The sequence below is a fragment of the Triturus cristatus genome, chromosome 4_2, assembly GCF_964204655.1.
Source record: "Triturus cristatus chromosome 4_2, aTriCri1.1, whole genome shotgun sequence".
Taxonomy (NCBI): domain Eukaryota; kingdom Metazoa; phylum Chordata; class Amphibia; order Caudata; family Salamandridae; genus Triturus; species Triturus cristatus.
The window spans coordinates 82,673,976-82,697,893 of record NC_140586.1 but is presented as its reverse complement, the minus strand read 5'-3'; the positions used below and the strand labels follow the sequence as shown (position 1 = coordinate 82,697,893).

Below are 23,918 nucleotides of genomic sequence, written 5' to 3'. Positions count from 1 at the left end.
CTCACCTTAGAATAGATACCCAAGCAATACCAACCCCGGTGGTGGGTCTGCGAACCAAGATCACATCAGAAAGTCCTGGAGGACAGAACGGCCAAAGAAGCCATCCCTCCGGACTTGGCTGTCCAGGCAATAATGCCTGGCAAACGTGTGCAGCGAAGCCCACGTTGCCGCCTGACAGATGTCCTGCAAAGGGACTCCTCGTCCCAAAGCAGTAGTAGCCGCTGTGGCCCGAGTAGAATGAGCGCGCAGCCCAACAGGCGGTTCCTTTTTTGCCAAGGAATAACAGATTTTTGTACACAAAACGACCCACCCGGAGATGGTCCGTTTGTGTACAGCTTTTCCCTTCTTTGCACCCACGTAGCCAACGAAAAGCTGGTCTTCCACTCGGAACTGTTTCGTGCAGTCCAAATAAAAGGAGACCGCACGTTTTGGGTCCAGACGGTGGAGCCGCTCTTCCTCTTTGGAAGGATGCGGAGGCGGAAAGAAGGTGGGCAAGGTGACAGATTGCCCAAGATGAAAGGGGGTCACCACTTTCGGCAGAAAGGAAGGACGAGGCCGAAGGGCAACCTTGTCCGGATGAACAGATAGAAAAGGAGGCTTGGACGTTAGAGCCTGGAGCTCACTCACCCGTCTAGCCGAGGTGATGGCTACCAGGAAAGCAGTCTTAAGAGTGAGAAGACGAAGAGGACAATTGTGAAGAGGCTCAAAGGGAGCGCACATCAGGAATGTCAAGACAAGATTCAAGTCCCACTGAGGCATTACGAAAGGGACAGGAGGGAACGTGTGAGTAATGCCTTTAAGAAAGCGTGACACTACAGGGGACTAGAAAAGAGAGGGCTGATCTGGAAACCGTAAGAAGGCAGAGAGAGCAGCAAGATAACCTTTCAAGGTGCCCAGGGCAGAGCCCTGCCGGGCCAAAGAAAGAAGAAAGAGGAGAACCTCAGAAAGAGGGGCGATGAGGGGATCCACAGCCTTTGCTGTGCACCATGCCACAAATTTGTTCCACCGGCAGGCGTATACCGTCTTTGTGGAGGGACGCCTGGCTGCCAGAATGATATCAAAGACTTCAGGAGGCAAGTCAAATGGCATCAACTGCCGCCGCTCAATCTCCATGCACGGAGGTGGAGGCTGGACAGGTTCGGGTGGAGGACCGTCCCCTGCTGCTGCGACAGAAGATCCTCCCGAAGGGGCAGACGTATCGGAGGATCGGTCAACATACTGAGTAGCTCGGGATACCAGTACCTTCGTGCCCAATCCGGAGCCACCAAGATGACTTGGGCCCGGTTGCGCTTGATCTTCTTCAGCACTCTGGGCAGAAGTGGTATAGGCGGAAAGGCGTACAACAGACCGCAACTCCACTCGCGACGAAAAGCGTTGCCGAGCGAGTGCCGCCTTGGAAATTCCAACGCGCAGAACTGCTGACATTGCGCGTTCTCGTCGGTGGCGAATAGATCTAACCAAGGCTCTCCCCACTGCTGAAAGAGACCTTGCGCCACCTCGGAGTTCAGACGCCATTCGTGATCCATCATGCACCGGCGGCTGAGTTCGTCTGCTCTGGCGTTCAGAGAGCCCGCCAGATGTTGAACCACCAGGGTGACGCCCTGGTGTTCCAGCCATGTCCAGAGGCGCAGAGCCTCCTGACAAAGGGTCCACGACCCCACCCCGCCCTGTTTGTTGCAATACCACATGGCGGTGGTGTTGTCCGTGAACACCTGCACGACACTTCCCCGGACAGAGGGAAGGAAGGCTTTCAGTGCAAGCCGGATCGCTCGCAGCTCCAACAAGTTGATGTGGAGGCGAGACTCCGCCGGAGACCAGAGGCCTCTGATCTCCGCCTCTCCCATATGGCCACCCCATCCCAGGAGGGACGCATCCGTTACTACGACATGCTCTTGCCCGTGACCCAATTGCGGTCCGTGAGTCACCACTGCAACTGCTGTGCAGTGCCCTCCGAGATCAAGACATGGTCGGACAGGTTGCCGTGATGCTGGGCCCACTGAAACTTCAGGTCCCACTGCAGAGCCCGCATGCGCCGCCTAGCGTGATGCACTAGTAGGATGCAGGAGGCCATCAGCCCCAGAAGCTGCAACACTAGCCTGACCGAAACCCAGGATAGAGACCGAAAGATGGGAATCAGGGCCTGTATATCCCGGACCCGCTGCTCCGGTGGATGGACCCGGAACTGCGCCGAATCGAGAACCGCTCCGATGAAGAGGAGATTCTGAGAGGGACTCAGGTGTGACTTCGGCACGTTGATGGAAAACCCCAGCAAATGCAGGAGATCTGCTGTAGTCTGGAGGTGGGAGACGACTGCCTGGGGCGAGCCCGCCTTCAACAACCAGTCGTCGAGATAGGGGAAGACTGGAACCCCTGATCTGCGCAGATGAGCTACGACCACCGCCATCACTTTCGTGAACACCCGAGGGGCACTGGTAAGGCCGAAGGGGAGCACGGTGAACTGAAAGTGCTCCTGACCCACCGTGAACCGCAGGTAACGCCGGTGGGCCGGCAGGACGGGGATGTGGAAATATGCGTCCTGCAAGTCCAACGCTACCATCCAGTCTCCAGGGTCTAGGGCAGCTAGAACCTGAGCCAAAGTCAACATTTTGAACCGTTCCTTCCGGAGGAAGGCATTGAAGTTCCGGAGGTCCAAGATAGGGCGTAGGCCCCCTTTGCCCTTCTTGGGAACCAGAAAGTAGTGGGAATAACAACCACGACCTACTTCTGGGCTCGGAACGCGCTCGACGGCCCCCTTGGCCAAGAGGGCCGAAACTTCCTCGTGGAGAAGATTCAAATGATCCCCCGAGATACGGTGGTGCTGCGGTGGCATGGCTGGAGGGGTCGTCTCGAAGGGGAGGGAGTAGCCCCTTCGGACGATTTGCAGCACCCACCTGTCCGACGTGATGGAACACCAGTGGAGCAGGTGATGGCGAACTCTGCCGCCCACTGGCGTGGAATGGGCCTGAAAGCTCGGACTAGGAAGGCTTTGAGGCGGATGCTGCCAGGGTGGATGTGGACTGACCGCGTCGTCCTCCGGTACCGCCTCGGCGGAAACCACGTCCGCGACCGCGTGCAGGCTGGTTCTGCGGCCGGTGGCTAGGCGGACGTGAGGAGGTGCCCCTTCCTTGGCCACGAAAGTAGCGAAAAGCGGAAGGTTGTGGCCGCGGGGCCGAGAGGCCCAAGGACGTGGCCGTAGCCCGGGAGTCCTTGAAGCGAGCCAGCGCACCGTCCGCTTTGTCACCAAAAAGGCGAGCGCCATCAAAAGGCATGTCCATGAGGGTGCTCTGGACATCCCCTGAAAAAGACGTGGACCGCAGCCAGGCATGACGTCGAAGCGCCACCGTGGTAGAAATTGCCCTACCCAGCGAGTCCGTAGTGTCGAGTCCAAATCGGATTGCATGACGCGCTGCATCTCTCCCATCGGCCAGGGCCGAGGAAAGCCGCGCCCGGGCCTCCTCCGGGCACAGTGGCAGCACGTCCTCCACCGCATCCCACAGAGAGTGGGAATAACGGTCCAAGAGACAGGCGGTGTTCAAAGACCGCAGGCCCAAACTGAGCGAAGAGAACAGCTTCTTACCAAACTGTTCCAGTCTCTTGGAATCCCGGTCCGGAGGAGCGGACGGGAAGGAGGATTGGAAGGTAGAGGCCTGGATAACCAGACTCTCGGGGTGGGGTGTTGGGACAGAAAACTGGGGTCACCCGGAGCAGGGCGGTGGCGCCTGGCAACGTTCCTATCCACAGGAGGGACTGTGGAGGGCTTGGACCAGGTGCCCTGCAGAACGTCAGTGAGGGCCTCATTGAATGGCAGCATAGGCTCAGTGGAGCATGCGGCAGACTGAAGCACCTCAGTGAGGATGTTAGTCCTCACAGCCACGGCAGGCAGCTCAAGCCCAAGGGCTTCGGCCGCCTTGCGCAGCACCACAGAAAAAGCCGCACCCTCCTCCGAAGCCACAGTCGGAGGAGAAATGAATCCAGTGTCCGGAGAGGTATCCAACCCACTGGCCTCCCCCAGTTCATCTGCCCAGTCCTGTGCAAGTTGGCTCTAAAGGGCCATAGGGTCATCAGACCCCTCCCAGTCGCCCCCGTCATCCGATTCCTGGTAAACAGGAGGAATGATCGGAGCCGGTCGATAGACTATATGTGTCTCTAGTGGCGTCGGATGCGGCGTCGGGCGGCGCCGCATCGGCGTCGGGACCGGACAGGGGCTGAACCGGAGATCGACGTCGACCGGAGCCGGCGTCGGGGGTGGTATCGGTGTCGGCGGAGGAGGCGTTACGAGGTCGACCGGCGTCGACGGGGGCCCAGGCTCGGGCCCCTCGGGGACCTGCGGCATCGGGGCCGGAGCCTCCAACGGCGCCGGTGCCCGAGCCGCCGGCATGTGAGGTCGCCCAGTCGAGTCCGCGGGGCCCGAAGGCGCGCCAGTGGGCGTCGACGGCGGGGCCAGGCTCCTCATGGCCGAGAGGAAGGCACTGACCTCCGCCGGCGTCGCGTCAGTCCCCGGGACCGTCGGGTATGGGGACTTGCGTGGCTCCTGCGGAGCCACGGGGGTGGAACCACCCGGACCCTCGGCCGAGTCGCGCGACCGGCGAGGGGAGTCCGAAGAGCGGCGTCGCTTCTTGGACTCTTGGAGTGCCTCGACTTACCCGAATATTTCGAGCCAGACGAGTGACGATGTCGGGTGCGAGTGGCGAAGCTCGAGAAGCTTGAGGGACCGCTCCCGCCTAGCTTTCGATGTCAGGGCCATACAATCGGAGCACGACGCCGCGTCGTGGTCGAGGCCCAAGCAGTACAGGCACCGGCGGTGATGATCGGTCACCGACATCAGTTGGTGACAGTCGTCGCAGGCCTTGAAACCAGGCATCCTACCGGCACCAGAGTCGAGAATTGACCAAAAAGAGTCAAAAAAGTTAGTCAAAAATTGACTAAAGGGGTAGCTCTCCTGGATCTGCGCTTACTGGCGCGGAAAAAAAGAAGAACTGACGTCAGCGCGCGAGGGCGGCGTCTAAGTACTCCGACGACGTCATTCCGGCGCACGACGACGGACGCGGAGCCGCAGACGACGCCTAGCGACACGCAAGGGGTATTGCTGACGAAAAATCTTCCGGATCCAGTCTGACGCCTGGGGATATTCTAAGGTGAGGAATCTAACTAACGTGTTTCTTTCAGATTGTCCACACAATAATGCCTTGTGAAGGGGTGTGTGGTAGATCATGTTGAAGTTTTTCAAATGTCTGCAAGTGTGATATCGCCAAAGGAAATCAAACAGAGAAAATGTGATGGGATGAATGCTTGCAAATAGTCTAGCCACTGGTAATCACTCGGAGTAACATTTCCACCCATTGTTTTTTTACCCACCATGACACCTTACAGTAGAGCCAGCTATATGCAAATAAGCCTTCGTCCAGCTCCCAGAGGAATAGTCCAACTAGAACTGCCAAGCCATGCCCTCTCTGAACTGAAATGCAAGCAACACAAGATGGGTTTCAGCCTATTTGGGCCTCTTCACTCATGTGCAGTTTGGTTCCAGTGTCACAGTATGCATGGGAACCATGTCTGGGCATACCTTTGGTCACTAAGTGTGATACATGAAATACGCAAACACTAATGTGCAGTGGCACGGTGGTTACAAAATGATGAGTTGGAATCCTACCCGAACGATTCCCAGTGGTGAAACTATTTGCAGTCTTCCCATTGCCTTTTGTGTGTCTGATGTAATGTCCTAAGTGATCATGGGTATGCCAGATGTGGGGCAAGTAGTACATGATGTCTTGCACTGGAGACTGTAAGAGCTGCAGAGCTGCTTGTGAAAACTGACACAGTAGTTAACTAATCTTTTCCATTCGGAGGTTAAACAAGTTCTCGTAGTAGGCTAATGAGCTTCCTTCAGAATAAGCAAGCACTCTTCTGGGAGTTGAAAGACTTCAGGTGCCAAATTTCAAGACTCAGTGTTCTTAGATTTGGACGTCGCAGTTGACCCTGATGCTGTGTGCGTAGGTTTGTTCAAAGAGATAATTTCTCACTGTGATGTACCAATATTTCCAGTAGTATTGAGTACTGTGTTGTATTGTAGTATTGTCTTGCCCAGGTGGGCGCAATGATGGAAAGCCTCATGGATGGCCGCCTTATTTTCTCCACTACATACGGGTATAGTGGTAGTGGAGAAAAAGTGCAGTCAAATATCCTTGAGCATTTATTCCATACAGCGCTGCCTGGGGATTGTGGGTACCAGAAGGTGAAGCCCTGGCATTTTTAATTATCTTGTGTGGCGAAGCAATCGACCGTAGGGGTCTCCATCTAATCTAAATACTTTTGAAGTGCTTTGGATGTTCATCTCCAATTGGTACGTTTTTTGATCCGTTCTAGTGAGCAGGTCCGTAAAGCCATTGTCCACTCCTGGGCGACAGTCAGCTAGGTGAAAGAGTTGATGACAAAAGAACCAATGCCATGGGTCTGTGTCAAGTTTGATCGCTCCAGTGGATGCGTGCCACTCTTTGTTTCAGATGGTTATATTATCTTCATGGATGACCACTGTCTTGCTAATCGCTGTATGCGTAGTGCCTACTGTACAACCATTACTTCCAGAAGGCTGGTGGGCAGCTTTTGTTGCACAGGTGATCATTGGCCCTGAATTGTGAGGTGGCTCAAGTATCCTCTGCACCCTGTAAGGAGGGCACTTGCAGCAGGGGGTTGACAAATGCCCATTAACAAGTTCTTCTTGTTCCATCATTTGAACTGAACTGAAGTCTGAGCTTCATCAATGCTAGATCCACCCACTGAATTGACGTTTGTGACCATTGCTTGGCTAGACACGGCAGTAGAAGTGCAAGCGAACATTTGGAACACTTGCAATGCAAGGGGTCATCATCCCCATAGGTTATCATTCTCACTGTCAGAGGTCGAGACACCTGGTAAAGAGGTAGCGGCCATCACTCTCTCAGTGTTGGGCTAGGCCTTGCCTGTGACAGAGTTCAGTATGGCTTAGAAAGAAAGCTTGCGTTTGTTGGGAGTTTTTTTACATTCCCTGAGAAACCTAATTAGTGTAGGAGAGACGCTGCTTGCGGACTGTGAGCAAAGTCTTGCTGTAAGTCGTTGCTCTTTACAAGGGATCCCCCAGGTACGGATACACATGTAGTGCATTGCAGCAAAGGCGTGCTGCAGACACCGCCAGACATTTTGTAAGCGTTCTTGGGGCTGTTGTAACCCACAAAAGATTGCACTTTGAAAGGATAATGGATATTACTTACCACAAATCTGAGGTAATGGTTGTGTACTGAATAGATGTGGGAGTAGGTGTCCTTGTGATTGATGGTCACCATGTAATCCCCAGAGTAGAGCAGCAGAACGACATCTTGTTGAGTTGTCATTTTGAAGAGCATTGGGCTGAGCGTTCTGTCTTTTTTGTGAAGTAGAAAGTACAGGAAGATTGCGCCTCGTCTCCGCTGGTGTGGTGGGCTGGTTCTAGTGCTCCTTTCTGAAGCATAGCCTGCTCTTCTTGCATCAGCCTTTCTTGAATCAGCCTTTAATATTCAGAGCTGATGCTGTGACAGCATGGGGTACCATCCATGGGGAGGATAGAAAGGGCCCACCTGTCCAAGGTTCTCTCTTCTCACTGGGGAAGATATAACTTAACCATTCCCCGGCTAGTGTCTTCTGATGGAGGGGAACGCAAGGAGGTGACTGTTTTGAGGTAGAGGGGCCATTACCTTAGGCTTCTCTGATCTTACCATGGCTGCTGACAGCAGTGGTCGAAGTGGGCAGGATGGACAGGGCATGGCGTGCCCCAACTTTTTAAATTTAATAGAGTCCGTTCCCTTACTTTTTTATTTATAAAATGCGTCCCAGGTTGGCAGACATAGCCAAGGCCTATAGATAAGGCTGGGCAGCTGGTGGCTGTTGGGGGATGGGCAGGGCGGGCAGAGAAGGAATTTGTCTATATCTCTTCCTTCTTGCCGAGAGAAGACTAGGACAGAGTCCACATCTCCTGCTCTGCCGCTGGCAGCTGCCCCCTTTCTTCCTCTCTTTCGGTCTCGGTCTCGCTCCTCCTCACTTGCTGAAAACCGTGACTTCAAGAAACAGCTCTTACCCTCTCTTTCTTCTCCTTTCTTTCATTCGTTCCCCTGTGAAATGGATCTAAAACAGAAGAAACACTTTTACTGGAAATGTCTTTTTCTGACATTTTTCTATTCCAAAGTGCAGCCTCGGGACAGAGAGAAAAAGAGGCTCCAAATAAAACAAATAAACAAGACAGAGTGGTCACAAGTGGCCAGATTGGTTTTATTCACACCCAAACACATTAGCGACACTTTCCGGAATTTGCCAGTGAAGCGCTACTTTTGTTTTCTTGTCATTTTTAGGTCTCGCCTGACCCAGCGCATGCGCTGGTCTGGCGAGACTTATTGAGAGGGCTCCAAAAAGTGCTACCAGGCCAGCCTAGAGCTACAGTGCATGTGCGCGCGCCGCTTTTACCGCGATTACTTTCACTTTCACGGCCGCTTTGATGTTTGATCGCAACGCGATCACTTTCACTTTCGCGGCCGCACGGTCGCTTGGCATAGCCAATAGGTCTCGCTTTGCGACCTTATAAGTGTTTAGCTATGCAGCTGTTGCATGGCTAAACACTTATAAGGTCCCAAAGGCGAGACCTATTGGCTATGCCAATGCTTGTTTGAACAGCATTGTTTTCCCTGGGTGGGGAAGTGCACCATTCCTGGAGATACCGAATACCCGGTTGTTGCGTAGTGAGGAAAATGTTTAATGTGATCCTTATCAACTCTTTTCTTTATTTCAGTTTATAAAATGTGTACCAGGGAGATGTGGTCTTTAACCATGCTGCTTACATTTTGTAAGGATTGAAGTAATGGACACTGAAACAGGTCCCTTCTGGGCCCTGTAACGGTGTGCTCAACTTTTCAGGCAAAAACACTCATTGATTTTTGAGTAATGAGTGTAAAAACTTTAAGGCAACCATATGTTGTTCCCGCTTACATTTCACATACTTTACTTAATATTGGATTCCTTATCAGTGTTTGCTTTTTCCAGGATGTTGTTACTTTTTTGTTTTCAGTTAGCACATTACTCTTGTCTAGTTCATAATTTGTACTGAGTCATATCCAGGTGTTTATAGCAGGGCACAATTGGGTTGTATTTGAAGGCAGTGCAAGTTTCTCTCAGTGGGGCAGTGTGGTGTTCAGTGGGGGAGAGGATGTTGCACTATGGCCAGTACAGCTGAACTTGAAAAAAAGAGGAGAACCATGTTCAGCCTTCCTAACCAGTCCCCTAGACCACTCTCCTGAGGGAGCACATTTCCATTCTAGACCTTAGAAGACCCGCAGGACGTTAGAAGCCCTGGCATCTTAGCACCAGCAGATGCACCCTGGGTGGCAAGTGTGAGTTAACCTTGAAGGCCTGTCCACCACAATCATTACTGAAGTTAAACTTCAGTCTTGCAGGCAGGCCTATGAAGCAGCTCAGCCTAGAGCAACAATGACTTTGTCACTGAGGTCACAGGATCCTGAAGGCCAGTCCGCCTCACCCATTGGTACCTCCATTGGCCTTGTTTTAGCAGTAGTAGTGCAACTTACCAAGTATCGGCAATGCAAGATTTACACGGAAACCAAACTAAGTTTGCAAACTTCACGTCTCTCTGCTTCATGCACAATCACTTTTAACATGTGCTGCTTGCTTTGGGGGCACTGGAATTATGCAGCAATGGAGTTGTTGACTAAATTATGCAGCAAAAAAAGGCTGCAGGGTAATGCGGTACATTTTCTGATACTTTATTATTTTGACATTTTTACACATACTAACAGTTTCTGCAAAGATTTTGTCTCATTAGTACCAGTGCAACATACAAATGCAGCAGTGAGAAATGTGACCAGTCAACCTTTGCAAAGGGCCCTCCACTTTGCAGAAACTCAAGTCTAATTTTTTAGTATCTTTTGATCCGTTTGAGCTAGAAATACTTTATTTGTTAAAATAGTCAGATTATGCAGCAGATGGATTATGTGGCAAATATGGCAGAGTCAGAATTATGTGGGAAACATTTGCAAACAAGGATATTTTGCCATTCATGTTTGAACTGCTCTTGTGGAAAAAGGAAGAAGAGATTGTGACAGAAACTGCATGGCTCGGAGACAAATGACTTGTGATTCCACTTTTAGGCATATTTGGGACATTCTGTGATTGGAAACATCTCTCTATTTGTGAATGTATTTTAATATCAATAGCTCATATTAAACCTTAAATAAGCATGTGTATCCATTGGTTGAATTAAATAACGTAATACGCTGTAACCAGTTCTTTAAATGGGCCAGTACTCACCGGTACTGAGTACCGGCACTTCCAAATTGTTCCACCTTGAGTACCGGAACTTCTCCTTGGCCAGGGAGAGTACCAGTAATCTGGGGGCAGTAGCCAGGCTTATATTACGAAAGTGTAGCAACGTTGCTTGGACTGGCGTTGCTGTTTCTGATGAGACGGACTACCAAAGGAGCCATGAATGTGTGCATTGACAGACGATCCTAGATGGCGGCCAGTACCGATAAGACCACAACTGAAACAAAACCTGCTGAGATTTTCTATTTACATAACTTCTGTCACTTTTCTGCTCCGCCACCTAGAGATCGGGGTAATTACAGCACAGAACCTCGAGGTGAAACAGCCGTCCTGTAGTAGTTTTGCAATCATGGTAAAAGCAGCTTCAGAACATTTGCTAGTGAAACAAAATAATATCTCAAGGAACTTTCTGGTCAGCATTCCTTTTACTTTTGGGCAGTCATCAGGTAGCGCTCCCAACAAAATCCCAATGTAGCGCTACGCACTAAATCCCAAATTGGTATGAATTCGAGAAAAGTTTGTGCGCATTTCTCTTGCAGTCATAATGGGGCTGTATGAAACATGGGAAATGATGACTTTGGCGTGATGAGTACCTGTAGTCAGGCCGAGAGTGGAGGGGGATGCCACTAATCATCAGGGTGAATACATGCATTTAAAGTACAACTTGGATATTGCATTTGTAAAAATCAGTTTTAGCGAATGATGTGCATGTGTAAGTAAGTGTCTGTGTGAGTACCTACGTATATGTGTGTCACAGATGTGCACTATGAACTGCTATGGAAAAAAGTTATTCGATTTCAGCAGATTATGCTAATAACTTTTCAGTGCAATAGAGTTCTGTGCTGCATAGGCTGCTCATCAACACATAATGAATATGGCATGCCCAATGGAAATATTGTGAGAAAGTGCCATCTTTCTTGCATGGTATGCCCCCACTTTTTGCTGACTTGCTGAATGTACTTTGACTGAGTGTGCCCTGGACTCCTGCCAATCAGGTGCCCAGGGCCTATGTTCCTTCCCTAAAATCTAAAACCCAAATTGGCAAAGCCTGGCCACATGTCCGCCCCTGGTAAATGGTACCATAGGTACCCAGGGCCTTGTGACCAGGGAAGGCCTTTAAGGGCTGCAGCACTATTTGTGCCACCCTTAGAGGCCCTGTACCCTTACACACACACACACTGCCCTTGCACGCTGAGTGTCTGGGTACAAGACAAAATAGAGTCGACATGGCACACATCCCTGTGCGCCATGCCCACAACCTACACTGCCATGGCATGCATCAGCCACCCCTCTAGATGGGTTCCCTATGCCAGTGGTGTGGGCACAGGAGCATGAGCCCTGTGCCCCTACATTGCCCAGGTCCATTCCTGGGCACTGTAAGTGCAGTGCTGCCATTTAAGAGTATATGGTGCTGGGAGCTTGTCAAACACGAACCCCACAGCACCATAATGGCAACACTGAAGACTGAGAAGTTTGGTATCAAACTTCTCAGCACATTAAACCTGCACTGATGCCAGTGTGGGATTTAATGTACAAAGCACTACAGAGGGCATCTTAGAGATGCCCCCTGAAACCTAACCTACAAACCACGTCTTGTCTGAGAGGCTGCCTAGGCTGCCACACAGCAGACATGTTGCTGGACCCCTGGGTGGAGAGCCCCCCGCTCTCCTGGGCCTGCAACAATGCACATCGTGGGCGAGGTGCTAGCTCTCCTTCCCCAGGATGGGCAGGGGGAAGCTTCAAAGGCATGCCGCCTTTGTGAGCTTCTCCAGGCCACTTGCTGCACTCAGCAACTGACCCCCACCGGTTCTGACCCCCACTCTGGCGGGAAGACTGGCCGGAAACTCCAGGTAAGGACAGGGGATGTGCCAGCCCTGCCACCCCTACCCCTCAGGTGGGGGAGGCGAAGTGAAGCACATCTCCGGGGACTCGCCATCTTGAAGATGGGGAGCCCTACCGAATCAGGATTAGGCCACTGCCCCCCTCCCACAGGAGAGGGCCAGGATAGGGGGTGTACCCACCCCAGGACAGGTACCCAGTGGTCCCTGCCCTTTACCTACCTGTAACGCCCCTAAATGTAGTGTTTAGGGGCACCCTGAACCTTCCTTCCTGAGATTCCAGATTCTAAACTAGCAAAGAAGAACAAGAACTTAGAAGACCTGCCGTGCAGCTGCTAAGAAGAGGAAGACACCAACTGCTTTGGCCCCAGCCCTACCGGCCTGTCGACCCTCGAACGTGCTCCTGCTAAATCCCGGCACCTCCTGCGGCCAGCAACCTCACAAACCCCGGAGGACCTGGCTACCTTGTGACTCTGAGCACCTGGGACTTCCATGAGCAGTGGCTCTGCTCAAAGTAAGTTTCTAACCCCTGGCATCAGCCCGGAACCGCGAACCCTGCACACTCTGCACCCGTCAAGCCTGGCCTGTGCCGGTGTGGACAAAGACCTAGAGGACATCCCCCTGGCGACTGTGACCCTGAATCCGGCACCCAAGGACCCACCTCGACACTCCTGATGACGCCTGCAGCCTCAGAACCAGGGACTCCCCCAATCACGATCAACAGAGGGTAAGATTTCCCGACATCAAAAGGCACCCCTGCACCCGGCGCCCTGCGGCCCCCTGTGCCCGACTTCTGGATACCTACCTATCCTCCAACTACCCAACTTACCTCTCAAAGTGGTGGTGGCACCTGAAGAATCTTCGTCCCCGAGCTTGCAGCCTTTGTTCGTCCTTGAGCTTTTCCACAGCAATCCATTGAGCGCCCGAAGGCTCAAAAGCACCCTGCACCCGGCCGCCCAAGTGGCCCTGGCAACTTCTACTCCTATCTACTTCCCCATTTGCCCTGAGCAAGTGACCAGGAGCCCAGCTCCCACAGCCGCGTGGTCTGCTAGTCAGCAGCCACCAACCAAGGCCCCCCTGCCTTCCATAGGATAACATTGGGCCTAACTCACTCTGCACCCGGCTGCCCCTGTGCCGCTGAGGGTGCAACAACTGTACTTACCTGACCCTGGGAGACCCCTGAGTCTATGCCCAGAACCTTAACTCTGCCAGTCGAGTACTTACCCAAAAGCCGATAACTCACTTTTCTTCCATAGGGTAACATTGACTGGCTTCTTCTGAAATTTCTTCTAAGTGTAGAGTTTCTAAACTTTAAAATATTCACCTAAAATCAACCGAGTAACGAAAACGGAAATACTCACCTGCTATTAGGAGAGATCCTGGTGCTTGATCTTGGTGCCCAGCACTGACTCTGAAAAGTACATACCACCGCACTTACCACTAACTCAATTTTCTCCCATAGGAAACCATTGACTGTTTTTCTGTGAAATTTCTTCTGTGTCGATTTTTGCAAACTACAAATATTCTCTAAAAATAGTACCAACTATGAAAACGTAATTACTTACCTGTTTTAGATAGATGTCCCAGTACTGAGCCTAGGAGCTCAGCACTGGATTACAAAAGTAACGAGAACATACTTTACCCGTAACTTGAATTTTCTTCCATAGGAAACCATTGAGTGTTTTTCTATGAAATTTCGTCTAAGTGTCGATTTTGCAAACTTATAAATATTCCTTAAAAATCGCCTGTATAACTTAAACGCAGTTTCTCAACTGCTTACAGGTAGTACACTAGTGCTGGATCTAGGATCCAATACTGACCTAGAAAAAGTAACCATGACCCCACTTACCTGCAAAGTGAAATTCCTTCCATAGGATAACATTGATAATTTGATTCGAAAAAGTTTCGAAGTGTCAACTTTTAAAATAGCAAAATATTGTTTAAAAATCACAACAGTAACTAAAACGAATTTACTCACTTGTTTCCAAGAACTGTCCCAGGACTGAATCTAGGATCCAGTCCTGGAGTTAGAAAAGTAATCCTGAAAGTAATCAATTGCACATAACTTAAAATTCCCATTGAGCTCAATGTATTATTGTGTTTGAAATTGTGTTGCCTATTGCAACAAAACTGTAACTATTATCTGCAAAAGTCAATTGCCTATTGCAAAGTATTTAACTAAAGCATCTCATTCTGAGAAAGTATATTTTGATACCTATTGTTGGTTCTAAAATAAAACAACTATATATTTTTTATATAAACAATTGGCCTAAAGTTCAGTTCTTGAGTGTGTGAGACCAATTGCTGACTGAGTGTGTACAACAAATGCTTTACACTGTCCTCTGATACTGCCTTACTGCTCGACCAAGCTACCACTTTAGAGAGTAAGGTTATATCTAACTTTAATCTCTGCCAAACCTCTGGGGACTGTGGACTCTGTACACACTGTACCTATTTGGGAACAGTATATACAGAGCCACTTTCTCACAAATATGAATACTACTTCATATAGTATCACGGTGAAGTTATAGTGAGGCTATGCACAGCGTTACATAACACTCCTACATACTAAATCAACAGGTGCTACTTACCATGAAAATGCAACCTTATATCAACTATGTAGCTTATATAATAATTCTTACAACCAAAATAGTCCTTTAATAAAACAATGTGCACCGGGTGTTAAGGGAGGGTGCTTGCATTAGTTGAGCTATGCATGTCAGCCCAGGAGGGATTGGTTTGATGGATAGGAGGTACTGCCTAAGAATGCTTCATTTGCATGCCAATAACCTGTTTATTACTCACTGAAGGCTGTTTGTTAGCGCTGGAGTACGTTTACATATAAGCTGCACCGTACTGCTCTTGCCACTGGCCTGATTCCAGTGATCTCATCCTCGAACACAAAGCCTGCAAGATCTGTTTCTTCTGCAGCAAATTTACATTTATACGTCTGTTGCTTTTCAACCGCACCCGGGTGTGTGTCTGAAAAGGTGGTTATCGAATGTGTGTCCATAGAAGACTTTCATAATAAATGCAATGGCTGCAGTGATGGCAAATATGCATTTTAGGTCTGAGAAAGGAGTCTGTGTGGAAGAGCACCTTAATTCAAGGGGTCAGTATTTCAAGTGGTCAGTGTAGTGGCCAGGGTTCAAAAGACATACTGTCCGCAGAGGGTGTCCTTGGAAACACTGGGATGCAAGTACATTCCTGATTCTGCAACCACGGCCTGTAATCTCCTCTCTATGGTATTTCAGTGCAGGTAAAGTAATATACACACAATATCTATTTCTGCATCAACATTCACCGATGTACTCAGAGAATATCTTGATCTCATTGGATGCTGGCACCTTGCCCCGCCCTTAACCCCACCCAAAGTCCTGCCCATGTCCACAGCTCAATTTGATCAGTACCTGCACTTATTTATCCCATTTAAAGCACTGGCTGTAACTGGTCAGTGAAATACCAAACAAATACTAACATTTGGGATGTTTTGCTCTTTCTGGCCACACCTCTGACTCCGCCCACTGACCCAATCCTCCGGTTATTCCCGCCCTCTGATTCTCCGCCCACAGTTCCCCTACTTTTTTCTCCCAACTTCGACTACTGGTTGACAGGAAGTCTCCTCTTGAACAGGATCACGAGTCACCTTAAAAACGAAACCCCTTCTCTGAACCTGCAATGTCCACACCGAACACTAGATGGTAGGAGTGTGCAAAGCATATGAACTACAGCAGCACATCCTGCAAACATTGAAGCTACAGAAAACAAACCCTTTTGTCTGCACTATCTTATTTTCAGATACTTTTGTCAGCACTCTTAGTACCGGACCATTCGCCACATGATTTCAGATGTAAAATAATGCCTCGTGCACCCCAATGAAGACAGAGAGCCACTAAAAATGGTGAAAACAAAATACGCCTCTGGGGGTCATCCAGGATGTGACTGACCATGTATCAAGTTAATGGCTGAATGTTCAAGAACAAAATATGCCAATGGCTAAAGGAGGCGGTCCCAAGCCCTAAAAGTAAAGTATAGTAAAGAATATGGTCGCCATGAGTGACAAGCGCCATACACCTCAAACCTAAAAAGGAATTTCCCTTGTCCAGCAAACTTAATTGCTACAAAATAAGACGCAAATACTTCATCTTCACAGGAGTCCTGCTTTGTTTTTAGATACCCATCCACTCCAATAAGATTCTTCATCCCCTGCTTGCATTAGCCTCCACAGTTCTATTTACTTTGTGTGGTTTAATAAATAATTGCTAAGTATGACCAAAGACCTGTCCCTGCTTTTAAGTCTTGTATGCTATTAGGTGTTTATGCATGAACTGTGAATTTCCATTGGCCTTCGACACCGTTTCACATCGCACACTCGTAGCCAGACTACACGATGCGGGAATCCAAGGAGCCGCCCTCGACTGGATCCAATACTTCCACTCCGACAGAACCCAGAGGATCCGTCTCCCACCTTTCCTCTCCAAACCCACGGAAATCATCTGCGGAGTCCCCCAGGGATCTTCACCCAGCCCCACGCTCTTCAACATCTACATGGCCCCCCTAGCCGCCATCGTCAGACAGCACGGGCTTAGCATCGTCTCTTACGCTGACGACACTCAGCTCATCCTATCGCTCACAAAGAATCCCGAAGACACCAGACTACGGTTCCAGGAAGGCATGAAGGACGTGGCAGCCTGGATGAAGGACAGCTGCTTGAAGCTTAACTCAGAGAAGACCGAGGTCCTCATCATTGGGCCCTGCACCTCAGCCTGGAACAACACCTGGTGGCCCGCCACCCTCGGGAACCCACCGACCCCTACAGACCACACGCAAAACCTCGGCATCATCCTTGACTCCTCCCTCTCCATAAACCGACAGATCAACGCCGTCGCCTCCACCAGCTTCAACTGTCTTCGCATCCTCCGTAAGACTTTCTAGTGGATCCCCTCCGACTGCAGAAGGACCGTCACACAAGCACTCGTCACCAGCAGACTGGACTACGGAAACGCTCTCTACGCCGGAATCAACAAAACGCTCCTGCACAGACTACAGACCATTCAGAATGCCGCCGCCAGACTCGTACTAGGGACTCCACGCCACGAACACATGACGCAACACCTTCGAGACCTCCACTGGCTCCCTGTCGAGAAGAGGGCCACCTTCAAACTCTTCACCCACGCTTACAAATCCCTCAACAACATCGGACCCAAGTACCTCAACAAAAGACTATCCTTCCATGTACCCAAGAGGAACCTCCGCTCCGCCGACCTCGCCCTGGCAGAGGTCCCCCGGATCCGCAGGGACAGAACAGGTGGGAGAGCCTTCTCCCACATCGCAGCCAAGACCTGGAACAAGCTCCCCCTGAACATCAGACGCTCCCCAACTCTGCACGCGTTCAGGAAGGACCTCAAGACTTGGCTCTTCGACTGATCCTGAGCTTTCACCCCCACCCCCACCCCCCCTCCCAGCGCCTTGAGACCCTTGCGGGTGAGTAGAGCGCTTTACAAACCCCTGATTGATTGGTACAATTGGATGCACTGTCAGGATAAAAGGAGCAGGTGCAGTGTTAGGAGAGTTACCTACATTTACCTACTGCAGAATCTTGTTTTTAATTTTTTGGGCCATCTTTGCTACTTTGCCAAGCACACGGGACCTCTCATATACCAATACCTATTTTGCATTGTGGGTAAGTTTTAAACGTACAAAGACACTTGTTTACTTTCGGCCTGAAGGACACTCACAAACTTCTCTCTCAATGAAAGATCACAGGTTAAAAGCAAAGGCTTCAACATTTGTGCAGTAAAGGTTTTATAGCAACACGCTTCCATTACATGCAGAAGCGTATAGGATGTGAAGCTTCCAGATAACTAACTAACTCTAACACTCACAAACTAACTAACACACACACACACACACACACACACACACACACATCACCCACCCACCCAAGCTTTCCTCACGCAAGGAGAGAACAGATAAAGAAAGGCCACAGAATTCCACTCTTTCCCCACACAAAGAGAGAATATGTGAACGGTGGGCAACAGCAGTGTAAGCTTCACTCACAAAGAGAGAGCTGGTGAAGGGCAGGCAGCAGCAGCCAAGTGTCTCACTTGCACAAGCCGAGAACAGGTATGTCATAGACAGCAGCAGCACAAGTTTCTCTACACAAAAAGAGAACAGGTAAAGGGTGGGCAGCAGAAACACAAACTTCACTACACAGATAGAGAAGAGATAGAGAACAGACAGCAGCCTTACATACTTTCTTACACACACAATATACAGCAAAAGGATCGGCAGTGCAAGCTTCTCTTAGAAATGCAGCAGGAGGAGCATTGGCAAGCTTCCCACCACTGAACTGCCAGTCCCCCGATCTTGCTCCTCAGGGACAACATACACAGGGTGAGCACACGTTCACAAAACATAACCTCCAGCACAAAGCCTCTGTCCATTCGGGTGATGTGAAGAGACTTCTGCATTCTATCCAGGGTAAGCATCAACTGCGCCCCACCTTTGTTTTAGAGTCGGATCTGACATATTGTTCAGATGCTATAAGTGAGAGCCAGAAAAGTCTGGTGGAAGTAAGACAGCAACAGAAAAAAATCACAATCTCACAGAGGGTCACTAACCGATCTGACCGCCAATGACTGGGGGCCGGACGATGAGCAGGATGAGCTTGTTGAGGAGCTGGTGGAGGAAGGCCACGAGGGGCCCCAGGCAGGCCTGGCGCAGGTTGGAGATGCTGGACTTGAGCTCGGCTTCCACGTTGTTTTCATTGATAATGACGTCTTTGAGGCGGAAGGGGAAGGAGTAGTCCTCCAGCACCTGCACCAGTGTGAAGAACTTATCCAGGTGGGGGTCCTGGTGAGGCAAGTGGAAGATTAAAGAAAAAGAAAAGATTACTCACACAAACTGGAGCTGGGATTCTCCCAAAATACGGCTTATTTACATGGGGGAGAAGGCTTGGTGGTGCAGGGCAGAGCATAGTGCCTGAGGAAGTAAGAGTGGGGGACTATAAATCAACCCAGTAATTTTGAGGAAGTTAAGGTATGCATGCATGACTTGAGTTCATTCACGGCAACAAATGATGACGAAATGCTGAATTAATCAAACATTCACCCCCCAGTCAAGAGATCTGGGTTAAATCCATCGCTCATTTGCTCACTACACCACCTGAGTTTGAACCCGGCCATATGAAAATCATCATCATCACATAACTTTATTTCGATCACAAAGATCTTAAAAAGTACACAGCACAAGTAGAGTAAGATACAGAGTAAATAAAAGAAGATTTCATGTTTTTGTTTTAAAAGACACAAATGCCCTAAGAAGGTTTAAAAAACAAGAGAAATAAAACAGATAGAAGTGCAGTGCTTCATACAATACATTTGGACCGCTTAATCCACAGTGCAAACCAGAATCTGGCAAGGCCAAAAACCATTACTCTACGCAAATCAGTCTTGACCCTGCTTCTCATGGGAACAGTCCAGCTGGAACTGCCGTGCCAGGTCCTCCCTGGACCGAAAGAAGCATCCTGGGACTGGTTTCGGGGCAACACCCCTCATCAGCCAGGCTACCCTGAATCCAGTGGCACAGCGAGCAAGGGACCCACAATCAGCATTCTGTCCATCAATTGTTCTTTTTGCTTTTGAGTTTATTCACAGCATTTGAATCCATTCAAGAGAATCCCTGTGCAAATCTTTCATTTCAGAGCAGATTTAAAGGTCATCTGTATAAGTTAATGGAGATACAGATGTATTTGGATGCACTATTTTCCATCAATTTTAGGAAGGCAGAGGACTCAATCAGTTAATTAAAGTCAGCGTGCAATAATCCAGCAAGAGATAATGCCAACAAAGAATCCAGGAGACATGAAGGTTGAAAAAGACAAGCAAAGGGGTATTTAGAGAGAATGGGAATCTGAAAGCATCAACGCGTTTCACTTAATTAACCCAATTGTCCTCGTTCCCTCAAAGGCATCACCGTTTTTTCACTGGTTGTGAATTTTGCTATTGTAACCTCCTCTCTCCATAACATCAACCCCAAAAGTGCAAAAACAGATCAGATCCAACTCTGTAGTAAACAATGAACAGGTCATCTCAGAGATTGGAAGGGGATGAACCACTTTTACAATTCTTTGAGTGATACCACACTGAAAAGAGGATAGCTGACTGAAAAAGAGTCTTTGCTGACAATGCATCTGGAAACTAGAAATCATCAGCAAACTAACAATGGAGCAAAAATACATTCTGTAGGCGTTCAATACGACTCTTCCATGGCAAAGCGATGTACCCTCAAGAAAATTTTCACTGCAGGAGTGATTTGGTATGTCGGACTATGAGCTATCATAATAACCCTTTCACAAAATTCAGATTGCTCTGGTGTATATCAATTTAAATGATATTGGCTCATATCGCCATCATCAACTTCTCCTGCACTGAAGACAGAGGAGAATGTGAATATGTTTTTACCAGCAAAAAACAAAGATATTGGCAAACCAGGTACCATTGGCAACAATAGGAACTTGGTAGCCTGGCTTTGATGAAATGCAGCATGGTCAAAACCACACTTCCTGCTTTGAAGTCTCACATAATCTCCACAAGTCCCTCCTTTATGTTGATGTCGAATGTTCACAAATCCAATTGGATTGACCATAGACTTGACAAATAGAAGACAGGAGGGCTTAATATCACCCACTAATGACTTCAATTTGTATTGTCAAGGAAAGCAGTTAGTCATAGCTTTTAAGAATGATGTATTTAGACATTGCAAGAAATAAAATGCTTCCACGTTTTTAGGTACAGAATTTTAGGGCTTCTTCTCCTAATGAGTTCAACAAAACTCTGACTGTGATAAAGCTAACTCTAGATCGCTGGGAACAAAGAACTGCGGCCTACAATTCAATGAGGAGGGACAGGGCACTCAAGTGATCTCCAGACATGGGGAAGGGGATTGTCAGAAATGGGAAGGAGGGAAATCAGCAGAGAAGGGGAAATGGTGGATCAACAGAGATGGCGAAATGAGACATCAACAGAGATGGGGATATGGGGGAGGGACAGATGGGGAAAGGTGGTTCAGAAGAGATAAGGGGATTAGGGGTTTTGGAGAGATGGGGAAAAGGTTCAGGAAAGATGGGAACGGCGAGTTTGTGAGAGAAGGCAAAATCATCATTGTGTCTATGGTGAGGAAGGTGTGGATGAAGCATGCTGGGAGATGTGACTGCAAATATTCTGCCTCCAGTCTCTTTCCCTCCTGCCAACCTTTACAAGGAACTTACCTGTGTGTGTACGGACGACGCAGCCACCACCTCCACGCTGAACACGCCCTTGTGGCTGTCCACCCACTTCATGCCTGGGAGCTGCACCTATGGGCAGAGGGTGAAAGAGAGGTTTCAGAGTGTACAGATCGGATCTGCAGCACAGACCAGCACCAGCCAACCGCACCAATTCCATATTTGCTTGTCACAACTATAACAACTATACCATTATCTCAAACAGGGATGCCCCTTCTTCAAATGGCCCAAAACAACATTCCATATGACTAACCCCACAACAATTTGGGACAATCGCTGGTAAATTGGGACATAGCGATTGCTCCACCTCCCTGGGACCGAAAAAAGTAACTGAATAATTAACAGTGCTTTCAATTACAGAGGAGTGCCAACCACTACGGGGAACAAGAAGAGACAACTGAAAAGAGACAACGAAAAGTACATTTTAAGACCATAAGTGAGGCACATAAAAGTTATAAAGCATTAATCAGTGGAAACTTGGATGGGGATTCCTACAATAAAAAAAGAAACTTCAATGAAAGTCAAATTAACTTTATTGTAATTAGCCCTTTGCCTTTTTTCATTGCAGAACCATGTCCTTCCTAACAATACCAAATTAAAGACCCTGTCCCCTAGGCAGTCTGGACCGATGGCAGCTGTATGGACTTCTACAGCTGCATCTGCACTTGCTTCAAAGAATGTATTCAACTTTAAGATATGGGCCAAGTTATTATAAAGCTTGAACTCATTAACCAGAAAACTAGGTCCAGCTTCGGGTTGTGAGACCCCTGGATTTAATGAATGGGTAGCTGTAAGTGGGACCTGCTTGCCCTTGCTAAGTCCATGTCTCTGGGGTCATGAAAGCAGCAGAAAGAACAGAATGAAAAAAGCCCTCAAACCATGTTAAAGATTTGGAGATTCCACTTAGCGTTAGCCTGGCTCTCCAGCAGAAAATAAGAGTCTGTAAAGTGGTGAAGAATGGGGCTAGAAGGGAAATCTCTATCGGGGGTCAAACAAAGAGTGATGTAACTATTGCAACCATAAGCTTCTTGTTACAGTTTTGTTAACTTCATACCTGAAAAAAGTTAGCAAAGTTAAATGTCATAATTTATTGGGTTGTACTACCGCCTCTCATCCGACTTTATTTCAGAACAGCTTGTATTAAAGCATTGATAACTGAAGTAAAGAGCACAAGAAGCTCTTACATCAAGATTTTTTGAGAAAGGATTCTTGACACTATCCTGGGGAACAAACACTGAAGCAATAAACTGGCAGTAACTGTCTTACTTCTTCAATCCCCAGCTGCATGACTACCAATTGTCTCCGTTTTCCGGCACACTTCCAAACCTAGCTTAAATTAGGTTTATATAAAGGCTACAATGAGTTTTCGGGCACTTCATTTAATGCACAAGCCCTTTTAATTACAACCCGAGATCATAATATAATTTCCACAATGGAAAAAGAATCTAAATGTATATAGGTCAATTGTAGTACAATCAGCATTTCCATGTCTGCATAATTGGCATAAATAAAACAATCTAAATTGGGAAAGTACAAGAGATACCAAATTTAGAGGGCATCTTATCTTGAGATTTTGACACATGCATGTTAAAAATTATTTCTAGAAGTGAAAAGGTTCTGTTAGTCACAGCGAAGAACGAACAGCACAAACTAGATGGAAAGCAACTGTCTGAGGGTGACTGTCTTGGCCGCAATCTATGCAAAAGGGAAGTCACAAGACCAAACGCAGGAAGTTATGGTCTCTACACCGGACGCAGCCACAGCCTCCCACAGAAAAAAATGTTTCCTTGTGGTTTGAGAGTTGTGGTTTCCTTTGACCACGGATGACCTCATACTTTCACTTAATGAAGGCAACCTAAGCCGCAGACGATTTGTCAATACTGCCTGACTTTTGCAGAGATCTTTACTCAATCTTGCTAAAGCATGCACACCCTAACCACAATAAAAAGGTGCTCACCACCATTGAGGGCCGTGGCATTTCACCAGGGTGGGTGAAAGAATGGAGAGGTTATTGCATCTAGGCAAACCATGGCATGTCACTGGTGCATGGTAAACCATACTGTTGTTCCCAAAGAATCTACCAGAGAAAGAAAATCTAGCATAACAAAGGCGGCAGAACTGGTAGATACTTCAGACACAGGAAGCTTAAAGGAGCATGTTTTCTGCTACACACTGAATGGAAGGTTCACCTAGAGGGCCTTGACTTAGGAACGCAGTTCATTTCCACCAGTGGTTGAGTGCACAAAAAAGTTACCTTGCCAAGCCTAATCACGAACACCAGACATTTAGCCAGCCAGCCGTGATTGCAGTGTTTGCTGAGGTGCACAGGGAAATGCGTGCAGTGGAGAAAAGAGGAAGAGGGCAGTCAGGACACAAAATAACACACTAGGCTGGGAGAACGACACCAACAAACAGGCACTGGCAGTCACAGATTCCTACCTGTCCCCTCTACGATCTCA

The 23,918-nt window shown here is 48.6% G+C and overlaps 2 protein-coding genes across 4 annotated transcripts in view; one reads left to right on the top strand and one right to left on the bottom strand.

Moving 5' to 3' along the window:
* DOCK6 (dedicator of cytokinesis 6) overlaps positions 1-23,918 on the bottom strand; it is a 409,103-nt gene that overhangs the window by 244,168 nt on the left and 141,017 nt on the right. For all 3 annotated transcript variants that reach the window (XM_085600639.1, XM_085600641.1, XM_085600640.1), the window contains exons 19-20: positions 21,445-21,531; positions 18,797-19,028 (exon numbers count right to left, since the gene is read on the bottom strand). In XM_085600639.1, coding sequence (XP_085456765.1) covers positions 18,797-19,028; positions 21,445-21,531 — 319 coding nt within the window. The remainder of the gene's footprint in view (positions 1-18,796; positions 19,029-21,444; positions 21,532-23,918) is intronic.
* The window catches only part of ANGPTL8 (angiopoietin like 8), a 132,521-nt gene that overhangs the window by 70,513 nt on the left and 38,090 nt on the right, over positions 1-23,918 (top strand). The window lies entirely within an intron of this gene.